Source organism: Calidris pugnax, unplaced genomic scaffold (assembly GCF_001431845.1).
Source record: "Calidris pugnax isolate Ruff unplaced genomic scaffold, ASM143184v1 scaffold14, whole genome shotgun sequence".
NCBI lineage: Eukaryota > Metazoa > Chordata > Aves > Charadriiformes > Scolopacidae > Calidris > Calidris pugnax.
Genome location: NW_015090793.1, coordinates 5,123,556 through 5,147,767, shown reverse-complemented (window position 1 = coordinate 5,147,767; position 24,212 = coordinate 5,123,556). Strand labels below are relative to the sequence as shown.

The following is a 24,212-nucleotide window of genomic DNA, read 5'->3' as shown; positions in this document are numbered from 1 at the left end:
GCAGGTTGCTCAAAGCCCCATCCAGCCTGGTCTTGAACACTTCCAGGGATGGGGCCTTCACAACTTCCCTGGGCAGCCTGTTCCAGTGTTGTCCTGTTCCCCAATAAAGAATTTCTTCCTAATATCTAATCTAAATCCCAATGTCTAATCTAAATGCAAAAGAAACAAAAAATATCTAAATCCATTTAATCTAAATGCACCAGACTGATTCATAGAAGGGCTCTGCTCTGGGATTAGAAATCTCAAAAATGGCTTTTTTATAGGCAGCAAGGAAATAATTAGTTCAGGTACAGTTATCTCACGTGGTCTAACATTTCTCTGTGATTTGAATTGTCATTTTAGACATGAATTTATCAAATTCACCTGGACATGTGAGGCAGACAGGAAGCTGAAAGTGTGTATTCTATTGTATATCTTCAAAGCTATGAAAGGCTAATTTATGTCACTCCTCCTTTAACTGCTTGTTTACTCCAAAAACATACCCATCCACATCTTTTATTGCAAAGTGCTCTCAGGTTTCATGCTGTTTCTAGTTGCCCTAATAATATCTGTTGGCAAGAATGTCAGGAATTGTCAATTTAGACAAAAGTAGTGAGAGAAACACTGGTGGAACACTCTTACTAACTCCTGTTTTAGCATGAGGTATACTCATCTGCTTATCTTTTTTCTTTTTTTTGCCTACCTATTTGTAAGCATTTGGTAAGCATTTGGGAAAGAAGACTTATTAAATTGCATGATTCTTTTTTCTTTTTCTATTCTTTTTTTTTCTTTTGAGAAAAAAGAGTAGCCTTTTGATACATTGTTCTGAACCATCAAGATGAGTTATTTCAGCAGTATTTAATGGACACTGTCTTTGGCTTTTCTCATGATAAATACAGTGAAAGTACCAATCTGTATGCTGTAACTAAAAAAAATAATTCTTATTCCTTGTGCTCTGAACAGATTATGTTTAAAATGCAGTTAGGGCCAGGAGGATCTGATTTGTGGATAAGACACCAAGTTTTCACATTTATTCAAATTCACGTTCCAAAGGCTTTAGTGTGCCAGTGTTTGGAGTTCCTTTGCAATTTCAAGTTAAGCTGTTAATTAAATTGTGTAGATGGTTTTAAAATGCCTGCTATTTAAAGTGACTGAGTGACCTGAATAGAGGAAAGCCTCCAGCAGTAATAAAGGATATAAGCATTTGCTTGTTTTTTCCCTTTTATGCAAACTTGTGGCAAATCGTGGTTAGATTTGGGCATGTTGTCTGAGTGTGGTGGAGTTCAGCGTGTGACGAGTTGGAGACAGGTTGCAGGATGAAGACATGCATATGTGGAAGGCATGGTGGGGTTCGTGATTGGGATTGACTTGGTTAAGAACCACCTGCTCCACTAATGACAAGGATGATGATGAACGTAGGGAGAACATACCCTGGGAAAGTGCAAAGGTTCAAACAGAAAATAGGGCAAGGAAGCCTTTCTGTTTCACTCTGGATGAAGAATAGAACCAGCATGAAGAAAGCCACTAAATTTGCTTCTGTTATTTCTATATTGTATTTCTATTTAGACATTGGGGATTAATAAGCAAGCATGCAGGGTGTTTTGCTTTCTGTTGTATGTTACTGTAGTGTGCTCAAGATGTCCTTCTTTACAAACTTCATAAGGTGTGCCTTTGCTATGTAATTTTTGCCTAGGTGATTTCAGTGCTATAGATGATTGCAGAGATGAATTCTTTGTGTATTGTAAGTATATTTTAAGCTCAGAATGTTGGATTGTTGTGGGATTTCTGAGTAAGATGTAGAGATTTATTATTAGACTGATTACATTTTCAACTACTTAGCTAATGCTAATTTGACGAATAGAATTTCACTGTACGCTTGTTGCTCTGTAACTTCATTTGATGCTCTGGTTTGAGAAATGATGTCAACCTTTTTTATAGGGTGTCTTTTTTTTTTACACCGCCATTGTTTGTAAATTTTCTTAGAAGTCTGAAAAATAAAATTATTTTCCAACTGGTTTTGTCCTTTTCCATCTGACAAGTACTGGTTTTAGTTTTGCTTTGCTTATTTTCCCCTGACCTTCATCTTCTTGCAAGTTGAATTAATATGGAGTGATTGTGGCTGTCTCTTCACGCTGCTTAGTGTTATACGCAAATCACTGTTGACAGCTCGAAATGTGCCTATTAGTAGGAATGACTTTTATGTATTTCCAGCTTACCCTAAACACATATTTATGTCAGTGGGAGTTCTTATGTGTGTAGAAATATAGGCTTGATTACCGCTTTGGTAGTTAACTTGCCATGATAGAGGAGAAAAGGAAGTTTCAAACTGTTGTGTGGCTGTTGTCATCAATCCTGTATTGGTATTCAGCCACCTATTTTAGTTGATCGTTTAAAAATACCAAAAACTCCTTGGAGACAATGGTCCTGAATTAGGAGTTGGTCTACCCAAAATCTCTGTGAGGTATTTATACAGTTCTTGCTGCCACTGTAACTGTATGCCTCAAACTTTGTATCACCCAGCATATCTGTAGTAAGCAGAGATACGGGAATGCTGTGGTCATGATGTACAAAAGAATTTAGGGGTTTTGTCAGGATGCAGAATCCACAGCTCTGAGTGGCTAAGAACCACTCCCTACACAATATAGGGAGATCTGGTACCTGCCTTGGGGGGATGTGGGTCTCTGTTTAAGTGCGGAGTTCTTTGATTAGCTAATAGGAAATTTAGATCTCTTAGTGTGTTCTGTACAGACGGCTTTATTTTGCATTGCAACTTTAAGAGAAGCATGTGCACGTCTGTACTGTGATCCTTGAGCAGGCATTTTACTCGGTATATTTAATCGTGCAGCACCATGTCCCTGCAGGGCTTGTTAATCACATGAAACCTTTTGTGAGTGCGGAGTCTTTGAGTAGATCTAGCGCTACTGTGAATATCTGTGTTTCCATTGTGCTTTGTAGACCAGGGAGAGATGAAATGTAGAGGGAAGCAAGATCCTCAGGCAGAGAAGGAGCTTGAACTCTAAAGAATGACCTATAATGAGGTCGGTTATGTGATTTTTGCCTGGACTGATTTAATCAAGGTCATAAACAGCGTATACCTGGGTTGAGAATATAGCCTTGGTCTTCCAAATCCTATGCAAACCCCTTAACCCTGAATTTAGCTGGTGTATCTCCTTTCATTGTAGACTCTGCTTTTGGAAGTGGTAAAAGAGAAGGCCTATAATGTGTAAACTTGTGCAGTAAGTCTCAAGAAATAGTGGCTGCAGTCTATACTGCCACATCTAGGTAACTGAGAATGTGTTTTGGGGTTTTTTTTGGCTTTTAATCAGGTACTTTTCTAATGTAGTATTAAAACAGATACTAAAGAAATCACAATATATTGTTTTACATGACTTTAATGTAGCTATGTTTTTTCTTTTGGAGCCATTACCTCTTTCCCCATGAGACTGAACATCTTATGTGTTTATCTTGTAGTGTGTTTATTTCCCTGCTTTCTCTGAAAGTATAGGAACATGATTATTAGTAATTACATGCCTTTTACACCTCTTCTAAAAGATATTTTTTTTTCACATTATTGATGTGTGATGCTGTAACATTTTGTGCTTCCTGCCACCCTCAAAAAAGCTATGGGCTGTCTAAATTCTCAGTTGAGAAGGATGCGCGTGTCATCTTCTACAATGCTGTTTCTGCTTGTATTTCTGCTCTAATCTTAGACCTCTGGGCAGTTAGGCAACACACACACTGTCAAAACTATAAAAAGGAACAGTTTGCACCTCAGAGGAATCTGGAAGTCTGTCGTCAGTGTTATTGACCTGAGTGACAGTATGTTTGTGAGGCTCTCGTGTGCTTTGATGACGATGGATTCTGGATACTGTTGGCTTTTTGCATGAATAAGAAAATGTGCATTTGTATTGTCGTCTTTTAACATTTAATTCCAATTGTTTTTCTTTAAGTCTTGACTGTGATGTATTAACCTGCAGTTAGGTGTATCTTCCATAATGTGTATCACTACTACATGAGGTGATTACAATGGACAATGAATGATATGGCAATCTGGTATTTAACTTACATTACACTTACTGTAAAAGGCTCTGAAATTTTTACAATAAAGTAGTGGGGTTTTTTTTCGCTTTCATGGATTCAAAAGCATGTTTTAAAACACCAATTTCCCCACAACATCTTTTTGAAATAAAATAAATCAATGATCATTGCTGTCCTTAATAATGAAGTGCAGTCATTTCTGGAGCTGGTTGTGCTGACAGAAGCACACAACACTGTGCAACTCAAAGACTGGAAAAAAAAGTATGTTCTCCAGTTGAAACTGGCAGAAGAAAGGGGTGTAAAAGAGGGGGGTGTAGTGCCAGGCTTAGAGGTTGATTAGTTTTGGTCAGGACTCTACGTCCATCACAGAGTTAACTCCCATCCCCTTACTAAGGTGCTGTTGGGTCTGCTTATGCACTGTGTTGAGATGTTGCTTATCAGCAGTTCACAGAGGAAGGAGGATTATTTTTTTTCTTCTCAGTTTACCGCTGCTATTTTGTACAATATTATAATGCGTCTTGGCAAAGGCTTCACTCCAAATGATCAAGAAGAGGAGAAGGTCACTTAATAGGTATGACTTTGGGCTTGAGGCATCACAATAAAATATAAGACATGCCAACCCTACCAGATCTGTGCAGAACTGACTTGCTTTTGGCTCTGCAGGAGTTGCCTTACCTCTTATCTAAAAAATAATACTGAAGATACTCCCTATCTGCCATGAAAATATCCCTACAGCATTATGAATAAAGGTTCTAATCTGAATTCAGAATGATAAGAATTAATCTCTTGGCACTTCTCGGGATCAGGCAGTAAGTGGAACAGGTAGCCTCTGGTGTGTAAAGTGAAAAGAAGTGCCTGCTACAGAAGCAGTGGTAAGTGAAATGAGATTAATGATGTCAAGAGATGAGAGCACTTTCCTACATGAGGGAATGTAGACAATGTAGCTCAGCAGAATTAATTCTTCTGTACTCAATAGAAATGTTGCTGGATTGCTTTTCTGTCAGAGAGCCAGTGAAGATATTGATGAACCATAGATATTGACCTTTTATACCCATCAGAACGAACAAATGGGAAAATCTACTTCCTCCCCTAAGTACAATCAGCTGAATAACAGCTTTTATTATTACTACAACTGATGGCTACTTCTTCCTCTGTTGTAAGCAATAGCTCTTCTGAAAAGAGAGAAAGAAATGTTTTGAAAGAGGAGGAGTCTGACAATAAAAAGCTGGAAAAAAATTGCTCCCTTTGGAATGTAGGGTTTATGGGGCTTTTAGTTTTGATCCAGTTGTAAAAAGACTCACCAGATCAATTGGAACACAGCCAACAGAAAATGGAAGGGGTTTTTTTCCTGTCTATCTTCTTTTTTTTCTAAATTGAAATCAATTTCTTTCTGGAAAAATTCTACAGAATCCTATCAAGTGTTTGCACTTTCTATCTTCATTTTCTAAAAAGGTGAAAGTAGAATGTACCTGCAGAGGAAGAAGCCATAAAAAGAGATTATGAAAGCAGGATTACATTGAGCTGAACTCAGAGGGAAGCAAATAACTCCAGTGGCAGCCCTGGATTAAGATTCCTAGGATTGATTCCCATGCTGTTTCTCTCCTGCAAGACCACAAACAAAGTTACCTTAAAAAACCCTCAGTTCCATGACTTGCAAAATGTTTGTAATGTCTACCAACTTTATATTTTTAAAATCATGGATTAAAGAAGGCTATGCAGAAAATATTTTATTTTGATTAACAGTCACTGATATCAAAGTAATTGCATGTCTCAGAAGAAATTGGTGAGTGTCAGTAGGATAACAATAATTTGGATGGGATGTCTGGAGGGCTGACAGCAGCTCCCTGTGAGTAGATGAGAGGACTGAAAAGTTGCCTACAATTTTATGTATCGCTTTATTATGCTTCTGCTGAAATGCTAAGGAACATGTCTAGAGAAGAAAAGAAAGGCAGTTCTGCAAAAGTCCGCATAGCAGAGACTAGAAGAGTGGGGTTGTATGCTCTGGACCTCAGGAACTGCAGAAGAAATCCATACTAAACTTTGGTGTTTTTGTCCTGCCTGGCTTAGTGTTGGATGCATTTTGCAAACCTGCATGGTGTGCTATAAAACTAATTGTCTAATGCAGACTCCTGGCAGGGATTTGTGATGGCAAAGTGCAGATGACAATGTCTCACTTTAAATCCAAGGGGAATCCCAGGGTGTGCAAGAGAGGTAAGAAGCTTGAGATTTGGACTGATTTAGGAATTTTGTGTTATGGTTTTATTATTGTGGCTCTGACCACCTTACCTCAGTCTATTTAGTTGTATAACTTGTATCTGGATAATGTTTACTTCCCAGGGTTACTGTCAGGATTGATGGGATGGTGTTTCTACAGTACTTTGGATATGGACAATTCTATTCATGTGCTAAAGATTATATTAAATGTGATGTTTTCCAGGCTGCAGGGAGAGAGAGAAAGTTGTTTGCCTTTTCAGTGAGCTGTTGACTCATTAATAAGAGTTACTAAAGAAGAAAATTAACCTCTCAGGATGGAGCAGGTGCTCTACAATTATTTTTTTTTTAAATGCTGGGACGTCTATCACTAATTTTTATAACTTCAACAAATAGTTCAAAGCCATTTTCTATTTAATGAAAGATCACAGAGCAGTGGCACTGAATACATTATTTCAACAGAGTTTTTTGTGTGTGTGTGTGAGAAATTGAGCTTGAAGAATTGTGTCTTTCAAGAATTGCAGAGTTACTGGAAATAAGTTACTAATGTTCGGCTGATACAGAAAGTGTACAACTGAGGACATGGCAGTTGAAAACCAGTTCTTTCTAAACATGAGGTTAGCTGGAGGGTTGAGCAGTTTTTTAGCACTGAGAAAGAAGGAAGATATCAAGACGTGCTTGAGGATATGACCGAAATTAAAGCCAAGTTGTAACAGCAGAGGAAGAAAAGTATAATTGTATTGTTTTCTTCATGTATTCTTTTCTTAAATTCTTATGGAGAGGCATATTGTATTAAATTTAATTTTGCAAGTTTCCTTGATGCAATATTTTTTTTGTTTGTTTTTTTGAAGTAAAAATCCATTTTGCCTGAATTAGGGATTAGGTAAAACTGAGCTCTTCCCCAGTAAGAGGTGTGAGAGCAAATGACCACAGGGAACTTCTGGAGCAATTCAAGCTTTCTGAGGATCTGCAGTTAAGCATTTCAGCTAGTCAACTGTCCAATCTAAAGTAAGTAGATACTTACTGTTGAGTTTCTTTTGTGCTGGCTAAACTCAGCTCGAAGTGTAGGAACTCTGGGTCAGAACCATGGTATCACAACAAAACCTTGAAGTTACTGTGCCTGAGCAACCGAGCTAATCTTTTTTATGGTGTAAAAGATGCTCTTTACCTTACTTTTAACTGGTTGCATACAGCCTGTTCTGTTCCATTCCTAAATGACATTGTGGAGGGAAGGTCCTCCTTGCATTCTGGCCAGCTAGCCAGCTAGCATAGTAATGACATGCTAATGACTGTTGAAGGGTCCCTTGAAAAACTATAACTTGCTTCAGGGAGTAATTCAACCCATGGGTTTGAACAGATGTGGGGGGAAAAATGCTGTATGGAGTTACTGCTTCTTTTCCATCCTCTCTACTTCAGCTCCAGTGAAGTCTGATGCCTCAATTTGTCTGTAACCTGTAATTTTTGTGTGTGTATAGACATTAGGCTGAGCTTCCTTGGGTAGGATGGGGATGTTAAGATCAAAACCAAGTGGTTCTTAATGTGATCCATGTGATAAATGACAGCCAGGATGGGGTTAGTGAATAACAGATTCTTGCATGCAGGTTCTAGGCTGCAGTAAAGTGCCTTTACTGCATATAAGCTCTGCTTGTATGTCTTCCCTGGTGTGATTTTTTATGTATTTCCATATTTCCTTTCCTAAAGCAGGGTAGATGAGAGAAAGCAGTCCTTGAGACTTTCTCTGAAGTGGTTCAACCCCACATAAGTCCAAATTTAAAACCCCAAAGAAAAGGGGTTTTAAATTTGACTTTGCGCTCCTAAGTCTTTTCACATGAGGATATTGGGCTATTCACGGTATAAACTGCAGCAGCCAGCTGTCAATCAGCTGAAATGACTGTTTCAACAGCTGGGAATCAGTGGGACATGAACTCTGGCTGTGTTCCTTCTCCCCTACCCACATCCTCTGCAGTAGTCTGGATTCTGTGGAATCCTCTGCTAATTCAATGCTGATTGGAAGCAATTTTGAATGTACAAGAAATTTGAGCCCGGAAAATATTAAGGAAATATAAACCTTTTCCAGATCTGGTTTATTACAAGGACAGAGAAGTGTTAAGTGGGCTATATCAGGGCTGGTAACTGTATACTTGAATCCTCTGTAGCACTAGGAAAACATTTCCAGATGAAGTTTGCCAATTCATCTCATTCCTCGAGACACAAAGTCAAGCAGAACGTACATGCTATGGAGATAACTGCTACAGAAAGCTTTGGAAAACTACAGAAATAATTATACCTAATAATTTATATCAGTGCTCTCCAATATAGGAGAAGCCTGTGAGCAGCCCCCATGCATAGTTAAGTATCTGTATCCTTTGAAGCTGTACAGCTTAATTATAGTTTCATTACCTTTGACAAACCATAATTTCAGTGATGGGTTGGGGATAAAGGAAAACACTTGTCTTAATCTTACTATTTTGAGCTTTCTCTCCCATATTTGACCTTCTGGTTCAATCCATTTCATTCTAATGATGGTCATTGATTATCTTGTTAATTTTTTTTCTGGGAGAAGTTGACTAACTTTAGCTGTAATGTGAAGTTGAAAAAAGAAAATGAATGTTAAAATGATACTGTAAGGCTTTCATTTTTATTCTTCATAGGCTCATAACTAAGCCCAATCTCATTCTCTTTTTGTGTGGAGCACTTGTAACAAGGGTTCTTTTCTTCATGTCTTTATGTGGAATGGGCTGGAAGGAAGGAATCAAATAACTAGTCTAATGTAAATTGGCATAGCTCCATCAGCTACAAAACAGGCCCAAGTGTATTTTTAGTGCAAGCACAAGCTAAGCTCTCACTGTGGAACAACACTCCTTGGGGGAAGCAGAAGATGGAACAGACTTTTCTTAGGGCAATCCCTGGTTGAGCATTTCATAATGGTAATTACAGTTTACATTAAACTTCCTACATCTCTAAAAATTTTTAGAGGTTGGTTTAATTTGTCTTTAACACCCAAGATTTCACTTTTCCATCTTTTGACATATTTTCACATTTGAGACCTTCTCTATTTACTGTTTGTCACTGTACCTGTACAGATGTAGTTAAACTCTTTATTTGCAAAAAAAATTTCCCTTTTCTTCATCAATAGATGACTTGGATTTAAAGTCTTATTACAAGGAGAAAACTTGAGTGAAAGGGATACTTTATGGAATTTTATAAAATTGGTAGAATTAATTTTCTGTTAATCAGAAACTTTTTGAAAAGAATAGTTGTGATAAATTAGGATGCTTCTCAGTGCAGTGGCATAAGAGCTATTTTTCATTAAAAGTGTAAAATTTCTCATATATATATTGGCTGAAGCTCATCCCCTTTCCTGATCAGGGAAGGAATATCTCAGTGTCAAGAAAGGAATGAATTATTGGACCTTTTTTCTTAGATGTCTCTTCTGGTGTAAATTTGCCATAAAACACTCCTTTGCTAATGAAGAGAGCAAGGATACGTGTGTGTGTGTTAATGATTGTCCTTTTAATTTATTTTCTGTGTCTCCAAACTTCCTGCTAAACATTATTTTTGTATTGACTTTCAAAATCTTGAAATGGGCTAACGCTGCTAATGCAGTGGAACTCTTGTTTCTACTGGGATGTGCTACTCTAAGAAAATGTAGAACAGCAATTCTCATTTGGCAAGCCCTCCAAATTTCACAGGTGTTTCTGCAGTACTGAGATGCTCAGTGGTGGCACAGATTGTCTTGTGAACTTTAAAATACAAAAGAAATGGATCACTTGAGGTGTCGCATCCAGGCTATGTGCATCCTCTATCCAGTCTTGCCTCTTCTATTCCTTTTATGTGCTGAGCAAGCAGAGATGTGAACACCACGCTGCTTATTATCTGCACAGCAGAGTCTAGTCTGCTGTTATTTATACTGGTTTGGACCCCATCTGAGCCTTATTTTCAGTGGTGCTGGAGTCTCTGCCTTGAGTGGTTTTCACCTGGTGCAGAGTGAGTGGAAATTAACAGATCTATTGTACAAGGAAGACTAGGAAATATGGGGAAACTGAGTGTATTTCAAATATCAAATGTTCTTGTAGTAGTGTAATGCTACCCCCTGTTGGAAATTGGAATATAAACCAGAACATATGGAACTGAAGCCTCTTTGACTTTGTGTACATTACTTCATTTCCATTGCACTTGAAAGGAGTTCAGAAGTGCCAGTCTGTATTAAAAAAAAAAAAAAAAAAGAAAGAAAGGAAAAGGAACTCATTTTTTGGCGTGAATAGGAAAGATGTTTTCTCCTCAGTTATCAGAACTGAATCCAGTTTCAAATAATCTTCTTGTCGTGTTAATATTCAGCTGTAGGACCAGATGCCTGCAATTTTACTGTCTTTCTATAAGAATACAAATATATAACCTATTGTAATTACTGTTGATTTTTATTGTTCACAAACATCTATCTATTCATAAAGGCCTTACCACTTCTAAAAGAGAAACACATCCTGTCTTTTTGCATGGCTAAAGCTACTGTATACACTATTATTCAGGTGCATGCTGAATAACAGCACTCATGTTCACCTGTGAAAAAGAGAATGGTTAAGGCAATGCTGTGGGTGCACTGCTGAACCTTTAAAAGTCAGGATAAATGAGTATTTGACCTCTTTTGCTTAATCATTACAGCTGGAGTTTCTGTGCATACCTTAGGAGAGGTGGTTTAACTAACAGGAACCTAACTGATAAAGGCTCTGAAAAGGGGAAAAGGGAATGTGATGTTGCTATGAAAACCTCTCTAAGAAGTTGAACATTACCTTGAATCAGAAAATCTGGGCGCCTTACACTTAAACGAAAAATCGTTTCTTTTCATGAAATTTCAGAATAGAACTTCTGCCACTGTAAATCGTGACAGCTCAACTGAGGAGTTGGGGGAACAATGTAGCTGATTCTTACTACCTGGAAGAATTGGCCGTCTTTACTTTGGCCCTAAGAATGTACAATATGCTAAACTTTAGATTAGAAGTATCTGCCTTGGTTCTTAGATCTCGTAGTTGGAGAAAAAGAAGTCATCATTTCTGAACTGAGTGTATTTGATGGTTTATTCTAATGGCAGTTGTGTAAGTAGTCTTACATGTCCTGAATGGCAGAATGATTGTTATGAGACACATCTGGTGAACGATGAGGCAGTGAAGGCTGATGTTAATACATTTTATTATGCATCAATTCACAGGTGTATTTGTTCAGGGTTCTGTGCTCTGAAATTAGGAGATGCTGTGCCCCAGCTGTCAAGCTTGGCAAATCTACCCTATGACATTTGCATATGGAGTTTTTATTTTTCGTGAAGAATAGTTTTTATAGTTCGTGCCTTTTCACTCCTGTACCAGTTCTGGCCATCTGTATTTATCATAGATATCGAATCAAAATTGGTCTCAGAGGCAATTTGCTGTGTCTGGATTAGCCATTTCTACCGGCTGGCTGAATTCCTCCGCCTAGTCCTGGCTTCTGCTATGAAAGTCCTCTTGTGTCATGAACTGGGAGTGTTCAGTGTTCTGATCATGCTCCAGTGTCTTTGTGCAGTGGGGTCTGTCAGGAAGCTTAGATGAGATCATCCATTCAGCAATATTCATGATGACTAGTGTCCACCTTTTCATTTGACTTGTTCATGCCGCTCTACCTAGAGGGTTTGCTGCTGCAGTATCTCTCTCTGCAGCTTGTCGCTGTATCTGTGCTTTTAAAACATCAATGACATAATGAAGTGCTTCTACCTGTATAGAAACCAGCGCTTCTGATTTTTACCTGTGGTTAAGTAAGCCAGACTCTCAAAATCATGGAAGTATTTAGTAATATTTTTTCACCTGGAACCATCATACCAATTTTTTGAAGAGCCACAAGAAACTCAAACCTTATGAAATTAGTTTGAAAAACTGTAAGACAAAACCAAGACCTGTGTTTGAGGGAGGTGGCAGAGTGTCTTTATTTTTTATAATAATAGAACTTTATTTATGTTTCTTAAGTTCTTTTTGGGCATTTCTCTGTGACTACAAGCTGTCTAGCTGTTATTGGTGGTAGGAGAATGTATGATGGTTTGGTGTTGTGTGCCTTCAGACTTTGCTTTCCCCTTGATGCGAGTGTTATTGCTTTGGGGAAGCTGTACGTGCTCTTGACTTGGTTTTTTGTCTTGCAAGTATGCAAACTTGACTTGTAGTAGTGCCTGGAAAAAGCCACAGACTTCACTGGCGTGTTTACACCAGATATTTTCTATGCATTGGATGGTATTGCATAGCTGTTTCCTCTAGAATTCTGTCTGAATACTTTTGTACATAATGAGATATGTGAGTGATGTTAAAAGGATGTTATTTAGGTTGAAAAGTTAAGCCCTTCACTGTTAAGGAATTGACAGATTTACAGTTGCTCAATGCCGTCTTGATTTTACCCACACATGTGTCCCTCTCGTGCAGTGAATGAGGCAGATGTCCCCTGGAAAAAAATGATATGTGGCCATGTAATTGCATTACAGTCCAGTTGTTCAGCACACTCCTCGCGTGACTCTTCGGTATGTAGCAATTCTAGGGCTGGTTTTGAAAAGCAAAAGACAAGAGCAAATCATGAGCCTTGTTGCTGTGTCAGCTTTCCCATGCCCATATATTATCAGTAGCACAGCTTGAAATTTGACCGTTCGGCATTGCAACCCAGGCTCCCACCGTCTGAATTTCAGGGCTGCTGCTCGCTGGCAGCTGGAGATGGCCTTTATCTCAGGGTGGAGGCTGGGAAGCTGGATCCAGGCACTGGCTTTTTCGGTAGCCGTGGCAGAGGACTCAGTCCAGCTTTTCTTTCTCTCCCATGGGTGGCCAGTTTCAGAGTATGCTAAAGGGAAGGTGTGTCATTTTCAGAGCTAATGGTCATATTCTGATGCCAATGGCCATATCTGGATTGTGTGACAAGTGGCTCATGGCTGTGGGTGGCTGGCAAGACCACAGCACGAAGCAGAAGGCCCCTCTCAACAGAAGCATATCAGAATCACAACTGAAGAGTTCTTCTGTAAAAACATGAGGGAGAGAAGATGGGTACACAAATCTGGACTAGAACTAAACAATACTTTTTGTTCTTTCTCATCTCTTGTTTAAACAACACCTTTAACTTGTGGATGAGGTGAGCTGTGATTATCCCACAGGTTTTAGGAGGCGTATTTTAATGTGACACAGAACACAGCGTGCCAGTGCCACTGAAATCGCCAGCTTCGTGCTTCAGAGTATAGCTAATGTTTGGGCTTGGCTGAGCAAACTGAGATGTTTCTGAACTGACTTCAGCAATCTTTCTGTAAGCCGACAGTTGGCTTGCGACAGATGAAGTTGAGTAATCAGAACTTTGCAGCTGAAACTGGAGCCCTGCACCTGAAGCATGCCACAGACAGAAGTTTCTGTTTCATTTGGAGTTGTTAGGGATGATTGTAGAGTTTAATAATTTTGTATCTTTTGTTCAAAACTTGATCAAGTGCTGGGCATTGTGAACCAGCCCATCAAAGCAGATGACCTTTAAAGTTTGCTCCATGTGTCTGTATTTATCGACCTTTCCTGGGAACTCTTTTTTCCCCTGTGGCAGCCTAAGCATTCCAGATCTGAAGTTTTCTGGTGACTTGCTCCAAGAATCATAGTCTTTTAATCCTTGTAAGGAAGGTACCTTAGGTGTCACTTTCATTAGGGACTGATTTCTTTTTGCAGAAATACCTTAGCTTTGCAGAACTTTGGACATGTCCCAGACTTTATCTTTTCCATTTTCTAAAAGCAATTGACACTTTCCTATTTTTGTGATACAAATTTCAAAATCTTCATTCAGAGTTTCTCACTGTGTCCTTTGCTTCTTTGTGAAGTTGCTGACAGTTCAAGATGCTATTGTCACAAACGATGTAATATTACTGTAATCTGCTGCCTCCCTCTACACAAACTACGTGAAGCAGTCAGAGGGATTGTGATGAAGGGCCACCAGCCACATACCGCAGGCATGAGAGTCTTTGTTCACTGCTAAGAAGTCTGCTTCACAGTTTCCACTTCTAAGGAACAATCCTCTGGATTTAAAGTCATGATTTTGATGGATTTCTCTTGAAAAACTGTATGTTTTACATGGTCTTGGTACTGCACAATAGGTTTAAAATCAGGGGTGGGAGAGGAAGAAAAAATCTAGATAATCTCCATGACAATTAAGCAGCTGACCAATGTTGCAGTCCATCCTCCCTGTTTATGGGTGCATGTTTGGTATGTGCTGAATAAAAATCTCAGTTTGCTTTTTATTACTGTTGAGTATGAATTCCACTTTCATAACAAGAAGAATCTGGGACCCCCGCATTTATGCTGAGCCTTTCTTCTTCCAGTCTGAGGTCACAGATTGGGACAAAACTCCATAGATGTGCTTAGACTAAAGCTAATGACACCTAAAAATCCGAACATCTAACTCTTGCTAGATTCAGAATAATGGAGCTATAAAAAGCTGCCAAACTTAGATGAGCTGAAAGAAAAGCTTTATTTCTAAAGATACACAAAAGGAATGACACAGGCTGTGACTGATGAGGTGTGTCTGAAATGTCGACAGTTATCAGACAAATGGCATTTCATTTCTCTTGCCAGTGATGATGGAGCCCAGCTCAGCATTACAATCTACAGAAGCTGGTCTACTTTTTCTTGGAAGTGTGGTTTCCTCCTTTTTAGGAGGAAAAATATGAAACAAAAATGTTTTGATTCTTTGAAAATACATGTTTTATATGGAACAGCTATCTAAGTGTTCCTACCCTTAGAGCCAGTAATGGGAGAGTTTAGCCTTAAGGCAATATTTTCCTTCATTTTTTTTCTGTCTATCTGACTTGTAAGTTCCTGGCTCCTTTTTTACAGCACAGAGAGGAGCTTAAAGAGCAGTTGTGATGCCTCTTGTCACTACGAATCTGGCTTCCAACAATATGAAATTGGGTACATTACATTAATCTTTGTTCCTTGCATTGGAGTTTACACTGGAAGATTTGGACTTTGGGGCTGATCTTGTGTCTAAAGACTAAAACTCCCATTAGCAGCATCAGAGCAGAATTTGGTATGTAGTCCATGAGAAGTGATTTGGGTATATAGAGAAAGGCAGACATATTGCTTTTTGTCAGTAAGACAGTATTTGTGTCTGGTAATTTTTTAAATGAGAACTGATCTGGTAAATCATATATTTAGTGAAATTGAAAGTGAGTGAAGCTTTGAATGAAATAAAATGAAACTTAAAAAAAAAGGAGGGAGAGAAAGACAAAGATATACCAAATATACACGGGGGAAGGGGGGCAAATAATCTCATTTTGATTGTAAAAAAGATTGTGTACTATGATGGTTATTTGCACACACAGAAATAAATGCCAGGGCTTAGGTTCTGTTCAGCTGTTTAGGGCAACAGAGCTAATCTATGAATAATGATACAGCATATCAAACTAGTGGGTTCTCCTAACGTCTCATTGAACCCTACCCAAGATATTTGGAAGCAGAACATCAAAAATGAATGTCATCTGACAGCAGCCAGATCACTACCAGAGTTAAAATAGCCCTGGACATGTAGTTCATGATGTGTGATATACAAGTGGTACATATCCGTTTACTGTGGGTGTTGTAGTGGTGAGGTTGTTTGAACTAACAGCCATGCATCACACCCTGCAGCTCTCAGCTCTTGGGTCACAGATAAAAGAAACTACCTTAGAAAGATATTTGACTTGTATTTATGAGTAATATTATGAGATGCAGGATTTAGACACTCACTTTATTAGTTATTGTCTGAATATCATAGCAGGCATAACCAAAGCATATTATTTGAGTGAGGTCACTCTCCCTTTTCATCTTTGGTGTAATCATATTGAGATACGTATCATACTTTTCATTTGAAAACCATGCATTTGCATTCGGATATTATGCCATAATAATTTCAAAAATTTCTCTTACCAACAAAAGCATGTTCTGTCTGAGTTTTGTAGAATTAAAAAAGATAGCTTTTAGGTCTCCGATGCCATTCTTTCTACTGAGTTGCCTTAGCCGTAGCTACTATAAGTTAGTGAAATTTCCCTCTTGCAAAGGATTGCAGCAGGTCTCGAGATGCAGAAATAATAGAATATGACATATTAAAATGGAAATAAAGACAACAATCTTATAGTCTGTAAAAATCACTTGATAACAATTTTTTTTATTCTTAAATATTTTTTCTAATCTAATCACGATTCTTTTAGTTATTTGTTGTTTATCTATTCACTATAATTTCAGTGATATTTTATCAGTCCCCCATCTGATGTGATTTAACACATCTAAATTCTGTTTGCTTTTTTGCATCTTCCTTTGTCATATATACTCTAATCTAATAATGGCTTTGAAAGTATATTTATTTGATATTACCTGTGTAGCCTTTATGATTTTTCCATCTTACCAAATTTGTACATTTTTATGAAAAACTTTCTAGAATTTATTTTGTAAGAGTAACAAGGCATTCCAGGTATGAAATAAGACTCCATTGTTGAACAAACTGTACCTATGTAAACAAAATGATCTAATTTTCAGTTATTTCTGTGTCATATATGATGCGCAGGCATTTGCAAAGGCAGTTTGAATTCTTACTCACATTCAGAGGTCAAAAAGCCCTGCTAATTGATTTTAGCTTGCATTAAGCAGCACATCACCAAAACCGAAGTTTCTGTGACTTAAATGTTTTTAACAGTTCAGCATTGCCTACTTTTTAATCCCCATTCTTGCAGAGGTGCTATACTTGTGCAACACTGAGAGGAGGGAAAATTAGCAAAACTTAATTTGCAAGTAAATCAAGTAGTTATAACTTGAATTTACAGGGGGAGCAGAGCTGTTAAGCAAGTAGGAGCATATGCCATTTTGCTAATAACTTTGTTGTAAGCTGAGAAGAAAACCAATAATTACAAAAATATTCCATTTATTCTTTGTTTCTTTGCATTACTGTTGCTTGTAACATCTGTAATGACGAAAGAGGACTCCTCTCTGGGAGATTATCTATAATCAACCAAAATGCCACTCTTTCTCCAAAGAACTTTCCTTTCAGGGTTTCTGTTTTCTCCACTTTATTTCTATTCATGTTTTTGCCATAATGTAAGATATTCTGATACGTACTGCATTTATGGAAAGAGAGTTAAAAATATTTTTCCAACTTGCTATCTAGTTTCATGCATCAGGCCGTGCCTTGAATGACAGCAAGGCTGTGCAGATTAATGAATCTAGAGGCAAAGGTGAGGAAGATAAAGGAATTTTTTTTCTCCTTCACAAAACAATTTTTGATTGACTTTGTGAACTAAGTAACATAGAGTTCACCCCCAACACCTCACAAACTAAAAAAAAAAAAAAAAAGCAAAAAGCTTTTTTTTTTAAAAGAAAAAAAGTTGCCAGAAAGTTGTGAGATCCTTTCTCATTAGCAAGATTTGACTTCTATGCGCTTCAACACTGCAGTCTGCCACTTTCTCTTCCATTAAGTAAGCTAGCAGATGTGACTTTCAGAGGCAGCACAATCTGCTTCACATCCACAGACATAACCAAAGTCAGGGAAATTATTTTTTGATATTCTGTATTAGTAAACCCCTAAAATGATACTGGGAGCAGGAAAAAAGTATTTTTCAAGTCTGCTATAAATAATAGTGACAAAAAATTGATAGAAGTGCTATTGTAATGGGAAAATATTGTTATACAGGATATTGCACATACACATATTGCTCAATATACAGAATAATGCTCATAATGCTCTGAAGTCATTTGTCCTCGATCGGTGCAGATACTTCTGCATACTCCCCAAATGAAAGCAGCAACTTCTGTGGTGACACACAGTAACTATAGAAACAAATAACATCCACTATGGTTAAATTAACAAAATGCTCTTTTTTTCTGAAATGCTGTGGGATATTTTTTCTGTTTCAGAAATGAAATCTTGACCATATTTTTGATTTCCTCCACCTCTCTTCTACTCTAAAACAGTTGCTCAAATTCAGTGTTTCATATTTTAAAATATTCAGCTAGCATAAAAGCTCAAGTAAATACTGAAGCTGTAGATTCCGTGTTTGCAATAGGATCAGGCAGAAACTTCCCTTATGCCCTGCATTATTCCACTGTTGAAAGCTGTTCTGAGTTGTAGATTTCAAAATTGTATTTTAAAAAACCTTACATCATCCCCTACCCCAATTTTTCCAATCAAACTCTTTGGGTGTATATTTTATTGGCTGAATCAGTGTAATCTTTTCTAATCTTTTTCTGGTTCATTACAAGGTCCATCAAAAGCACAAAAAGCCTTTCCACTTACTTCAACTGAAGTTGGATCTAGATGATAGCTCTGGCAGTTTTTCATTATGGTCATTTCTAATGAGCTTTATGTCTTAATGTGTTTGCTTTATCAAAATCTTGTGCAGAAATTAGTATGATTTGAACTTCTATATGGATAGTAAGTAAATAATCTGTTTTGTTTTCAGTTGAGAAATTTTGGGAAGGCAGCATAGAGCCAGTGTAGGGGGGAAGATATGTGTAAAGTATATGTAAAATCCTGAGTATGTCTGAAAAGCCACCACTTTCTAAGAAAGTATATAGTGGTTTTCCACTTCAAAGTCCAGAATACACATTTATTTATAGAAAAAAAAAAAAAAGGAATAATGATGATGAATTCTTGTTCTCTACAAGGTCACAGAAATGTAAGAGATCTCTTTGGCAGGGTGGTGGTCAGTAGCACAGACCAGACTGACTTGATGTTGCAGTGCAGGCGTGGCCTTGATACCATCTGGAGATGGAAGCACCGGAGTGTCCTCCAGATCGTCTTTGATTGGCATAGATAGAATAGCTGGGGAGAAACCTGGCCTGCCAGCATGTGTTGGAACACTCTTAAGTGTGAATGGGTACTGGTGCTCTATGCCTGGCTGCTTTCCTGTGCCCTCACTGCCATCGTACCTGCCCAGGATGAGCATGTGAAGCATCTGAGATAGCACAAAGTTTTTCTAGAAAGACTCTGATGTCACAGGTGTGATTTGCAGCCATTCTGAATTCGAGGATAAAATACTTCAGTTTTATGGACCTGAGTCAGAAGCACACCAGGCTTTGGTCTGTTGATAACACCTACTATTTTAAGCAAATATAGGCATAGCCGTGATTTACATATGTTACTCCGACTTGGTCTCATCTGCCTCTGAATATTAAATTTCCTTGCTTTTTGGTGTTTGATTCAAAACTGATTCAATAGTGCCAAGCTTCACTGTACCTGCTATTGTTGTTGCAAAGCACCCAAAGTCAAGCTTGTCAGTCTTTACTAAGGTACACAAAAGTTTTGCAACTTACGCGTGTTCTGAATACCTTTAGGTCTGAACACCTTTGCATCTGTTCTGGATTTTAAAACAACATATTAGGTTTTTGTGATGGTGAAGTGATTTCTCTGTCATTCTTCCTATATTTTGCAAAGTTTCTGTTTCTTGTGCAGATCTTTCATTGTAAAATTTTCTGTTTTCTTTAGGGAACAGCAATATTGCAGTCTGGAGTCTTACCAGCTATACCAGGTAGGAGCCTTTTAGTTATTTGCTTTGTTAAAGAATAATGCTTAAGTCTCAAATTGTGGCGAGAGAAACAGATTTATGGAAGCAGAACTAGAGGCTGTATTGAGAGGTATCCTGTTTGTGGGTGGTTTTGCTGCTGCAATTCATGACTGAATATTATGCAATACATTGTAATTTGTAGCATCTTTGGTTGCAAAGATTAAAGTATTTGTTTTCCCTTCCTTTTGTAATCTAAAGAGGTGCAAAGTTGTCAGTTTCTGTATAAAGTTGTTTAGTGCTTTATTTACCTAGTTGAAGAATGTCGAGGAAGTGTTCTTTTTAGGCTATATTAACACCGAGTGGAAACTTGATTTATATGTTGTGTACACACAGTTTTCTATAAAACACAAAAACACGAGAATGCTTCCTTACCAGAGGCAACATGGAGACACTTCACTCGTGTCAGTGGTTCCACTGACCAACAGACAAAATCAGTAAAGGGAGGAAGCTGAGTTATCTGGCCTGGAAAAATTTTATTTAGGCAAAGGTAACACACTGACTGTCTTTGCATTGTAAATCTGCCCCTCAGTAGAATGTGTTGGTTCTCTGGAGGTCTCTGTTTGGTGTGGCCAAAGTGCTCTGGCACCTTTTGTATCATCACATTACTTAGAAAACATTTTGTAAGCCTTTGGTTTTTTGTACTGTCTCCATCTTTTTCCTTTGAGAGATATGTGCAAAGAAGTTATTTAATGCCTTAAACGTATTTATATTTGTTAATCTATTTACCTGATAATTCAGTAAATTCATTAAATTATCAGGTTGCCTGCTTCCAGTAGACATAGAACAGCTTTTTGTGCTTGGGTTTCTTTGTTACTTTTAAAAACCTTAGCAAATACATAAAGTATATCTGGTTGATACTTGAGTGATCAAATCCAGTAAGATACCTAGGATCCGGAGGTGTCTCTGGAGAAGGTCATAAGTAACTCTATTCCTTTGTCTGTCTTAGCAGGAGAAAATCCAGAAGCATTTAGCAGATCTTGTTCCTAGTTATTCCACTCGAGTCAGTGGAACTAGTCTTGATTTATAGATGTGTAAGTAGAAGTACAAATTGAATCGTTAACTCTAATTTTATCTTTCCTTCTGGTACTCAGGTTTCTAGTCCTCTAATCAACCCAAGGAAACCAGAGCACTTATGATTAAACACTGTGTAAATACAGGGGAACTTGGGTCTATAGCTGTGTGTGTGAAGGGGCACAATATTATTTCTGCATTAATTCCAGTGGCAAATTAACCATGGATGCAAAAAAAATCTGACAAAAACTTAATCTCTGACTATTCATGCAGATGAAGGAGTTAGCTGTTTTGATAAAGCCTACCATTAAGAAAATTGGAAATGTAGAAATACAGGACAGATTTTTAGATCAACAGAAAGGGAAGATACAAGACTGAACAAATTTGAGTGGGTGGATTTTCATGTCTGGTACATTGGGTAAATATTATTTAAGGAAAGAACTGAATACTTGTTGGAATAACTATAAATGATTTAGTTAAGTGCAGCATCTAAAGACAGTGATAATTTTTTAACTATCTTTGTGGGGTTTCATCTCTTTGATGCTCTCACTATATACCTTTAGAACTTTATTCTCCAGTACTACACTATTTTTCAGAATACAAAAGAAACCCATCTTTTCTGTGTCTCATCACTTTTTTATTACCCTCAGCTATTTAATTTTAAAGTATTGTCTTTTATCCATGTGAACATTTAAAGTATAACTGAACTTGGTGCTGCAAATCTTTTAAGATAATCCTGTAGCCTTTGAATGTTTTGTTTCCACCATCTTTAATCCAAGCCACTAACTGAAGGTCCCTGGGTGCAGAGCAGTTATTCAAACAATTCCATCAGACTAAAGGAACAGCACTGGAACTTTTCTATGTTTCTCTATTAAGATTTTTTAATTCATTGTTGAGGATGACATAAGTGCACACTAATTAACTTTCAAAACCCATCTTGCACATGGACATGGTAAGATATCTGTACTATCATGAACGATTGTACAATGACCCAATACACGGTTGCAATGTTTGCTAGTGTAGCAGCCCACTTAGTCATAAACACATTTCTTTTTTATCGGAGAAAGGATTGTATTGCATTTTCATTTGAACACACCGTACAAGTGCAAACCCACTTCTTCCAGTGCTACAGGTGCCCACATATTCTGTACAGTATTTTTGCTCTTGAGTGCCTCAGTTCTGTGGCAAGAACTGGAGTGAGAGAGTCATGATCAATCTTTTAAATACTTTTCAGTTTATTGGTAGCGAATGCGGGTAATATTCCCTTTCTACTGCTAGTTATATATATTAAGCAATAGATTCAGCAACTTTAGAGAAATGTGTCTAAATGTGAAGGCAAGCTGAAAAGTGTTCAGAAATGTGGCAACAATTCTGAATTGTATTCCTAGAAAAAAAACAAGTTAGGGTGAATCATTTAATTCTAGTTCAAATAATTTGGTTGCCTTTGTTACGATATAAAGATTAGAAAGAGAGACTGAATTAGGTTGTTTGCATTTGTAGTAGGAAACTGTTCCTGTTGTTATCACAGCTTTGTAGTACAGATTAAGGTAAGAGATTCTTTGGAGTTTTATGATGTAGGAATGCTGGGTCTTAAGTATACTAGACTGCGTTTATGGTTATTATGGACCTTAAAATACCATGACAGGATAGAGGTTCAAAAATGTGATTCCGCTTTCCTGATTTCTGAGGCTGCTGGATTCTGGAGGCATCTAAGTTTGGTACATTTGCTCAAGAATTTCTCATTGGACCTATACAAAGTTTCTTATGAATGCTTAAGAAATTCTGTAGCATGATCTAGTGGGTGCAGTTTCAGAGATATGAGTACTTTATAGGTCATTTTCTCAGGAGCAGCTTATGTGTTGTGAATTAAGGGATCATGAATGAGATGCGTATTCAGTGTTGAGAGGTGGAACCAAAGGACTTCACAGAATGGTGAGCTGAAGAGCTCGCCATTATCTTGATTATTTTTCTGGTACTATAAATCAAAGTACTGTAGGAAAAACTGGGCTGAAGGGGTTCTCTAGCTCAAACCTGTGTCCTGACGTTAGGATGTACTTCTGTGTGTATGTCTGACAGGTGTTTGTTTAGCATGTTCTGCAATGAGAATTCTTAAGCCACCTTAAATCACCTGAAGTCCTTTGCTATTCCTACATTTAGAATGTGTTTCCTAACAGTTGTGGTGTTTCTTGCAGTGATTTAGGCCTGTTACTTAAATCTTGTGCTCCTCTCTAATTCACTGCAATAACTTAGATAGGAACCTCCAGCCCTTACTTAATAATGTCTTCAAGCCCTGTTCCAGAATATTTGGATTTTCTCAGTTGAGTGGAACTCACAGCTCTTTTGTTTTATCAATGATGTTTAAACCATGAGATTGTTTTGTAGGGAGGGAAGAAGTGCAACTATTTCTGTCCTTGATTGCCAACTCTTCCAAGAGTACTGAGCAGCCTGAATCCCAAGGGTCCTATTTAAAGAAGTTAAAATGGGAGCTGGAGCAAGTTTGCAGAAGTGCTTAGGGTCCCTCTGCAATCCCTGGAGAAGATATTTCATGCAGGCTTTACGCACCATGTTTCAGAAACATTTGCCCCTTCCCATTAGCTACAGAGAAGCTGATTGCCTAGGCATTCCCAACAGCCAGACCCAGCCCTGGACATTTCAACACTCAAACATCTTTAGTGGGAGGTGTGATCTCCCTGTTCTTCCATGCTGCAGGCTCTGGCATTACAAAAATCAATAGCTGAATTGGAAAATAAGTTAACAAATATCCTCCCCTGGAAGCAATATACTTTAATGTTGTAAGTTTTGTGACTTTTACATTCTCTTTTCTTTTATTTTTGCCTGAGCGGTTCCATTTTTTTCCATATTCCACAGGAGCAAATTCATCAGCGTTGGCACAGACACTCTTGCTATCTGACAGCCACTTTGCTTGTAACACCAAACTTACACAATGCTTGATGGGAAATGTTCTGAGAGGATGAATTAAGGAATAAACATAAAACAATGCTGTGGATTGGAATTCATGTGAAATGTCAGCTGAATGCTGATTATGAACATTGTATCTCTATTAAATTGTTCTTAGGTAGATAGGGAGTTAAGGGAGGGAGATAAAAAGAAAGAATAAAATTAAGTATATAACAGGTGATGGGTGCTGAAAATGAACTCAGCTGTCTGACAGCTTAACTTTTATGATGGAAAAATAGGTTTTCTTTCATGCATTTTTAAAATTTTGTTGCAAACCTATGCAGCCTGATACTTCTATTCCAAGCTTAGGAGTACGGTTTCAAGGAATTAATTGAGAGCAGTGAGAAAGAAGAATCTGGGCCATACTATGTTGGCTGTTGTTGCTTAGGCTGAAAATAATTTAGAATTCACATTAATTTTTTTCAGGAAATATGTTGTCAGCTCTTCAGATGTAGAAAGACAAAGT

The 24,212-nt window shown here is 37.8% G+C and overlaps 1 protein-coding gene across 1 annotated transcript in view; it reads left to right on the top strand.

The window, feature by feature from the left end:
• Positions 1-24,212, top strand: part of DOK7 (docking protein 7) — a 66,630-nt gene that overhangs the window by 29,063 nt on the left and 13,355 nt on the right. The window contains exon 8 of the mRNA XM_014966666.1: positions 19,699-19,741. Coding sequence (XP_014822152.1) covers positions 19,699-19,741 — 43 coding nt within the window. The remainder of the gene's footprint in view (positions 1-19,698; positions 19,742-24,212) is intronic.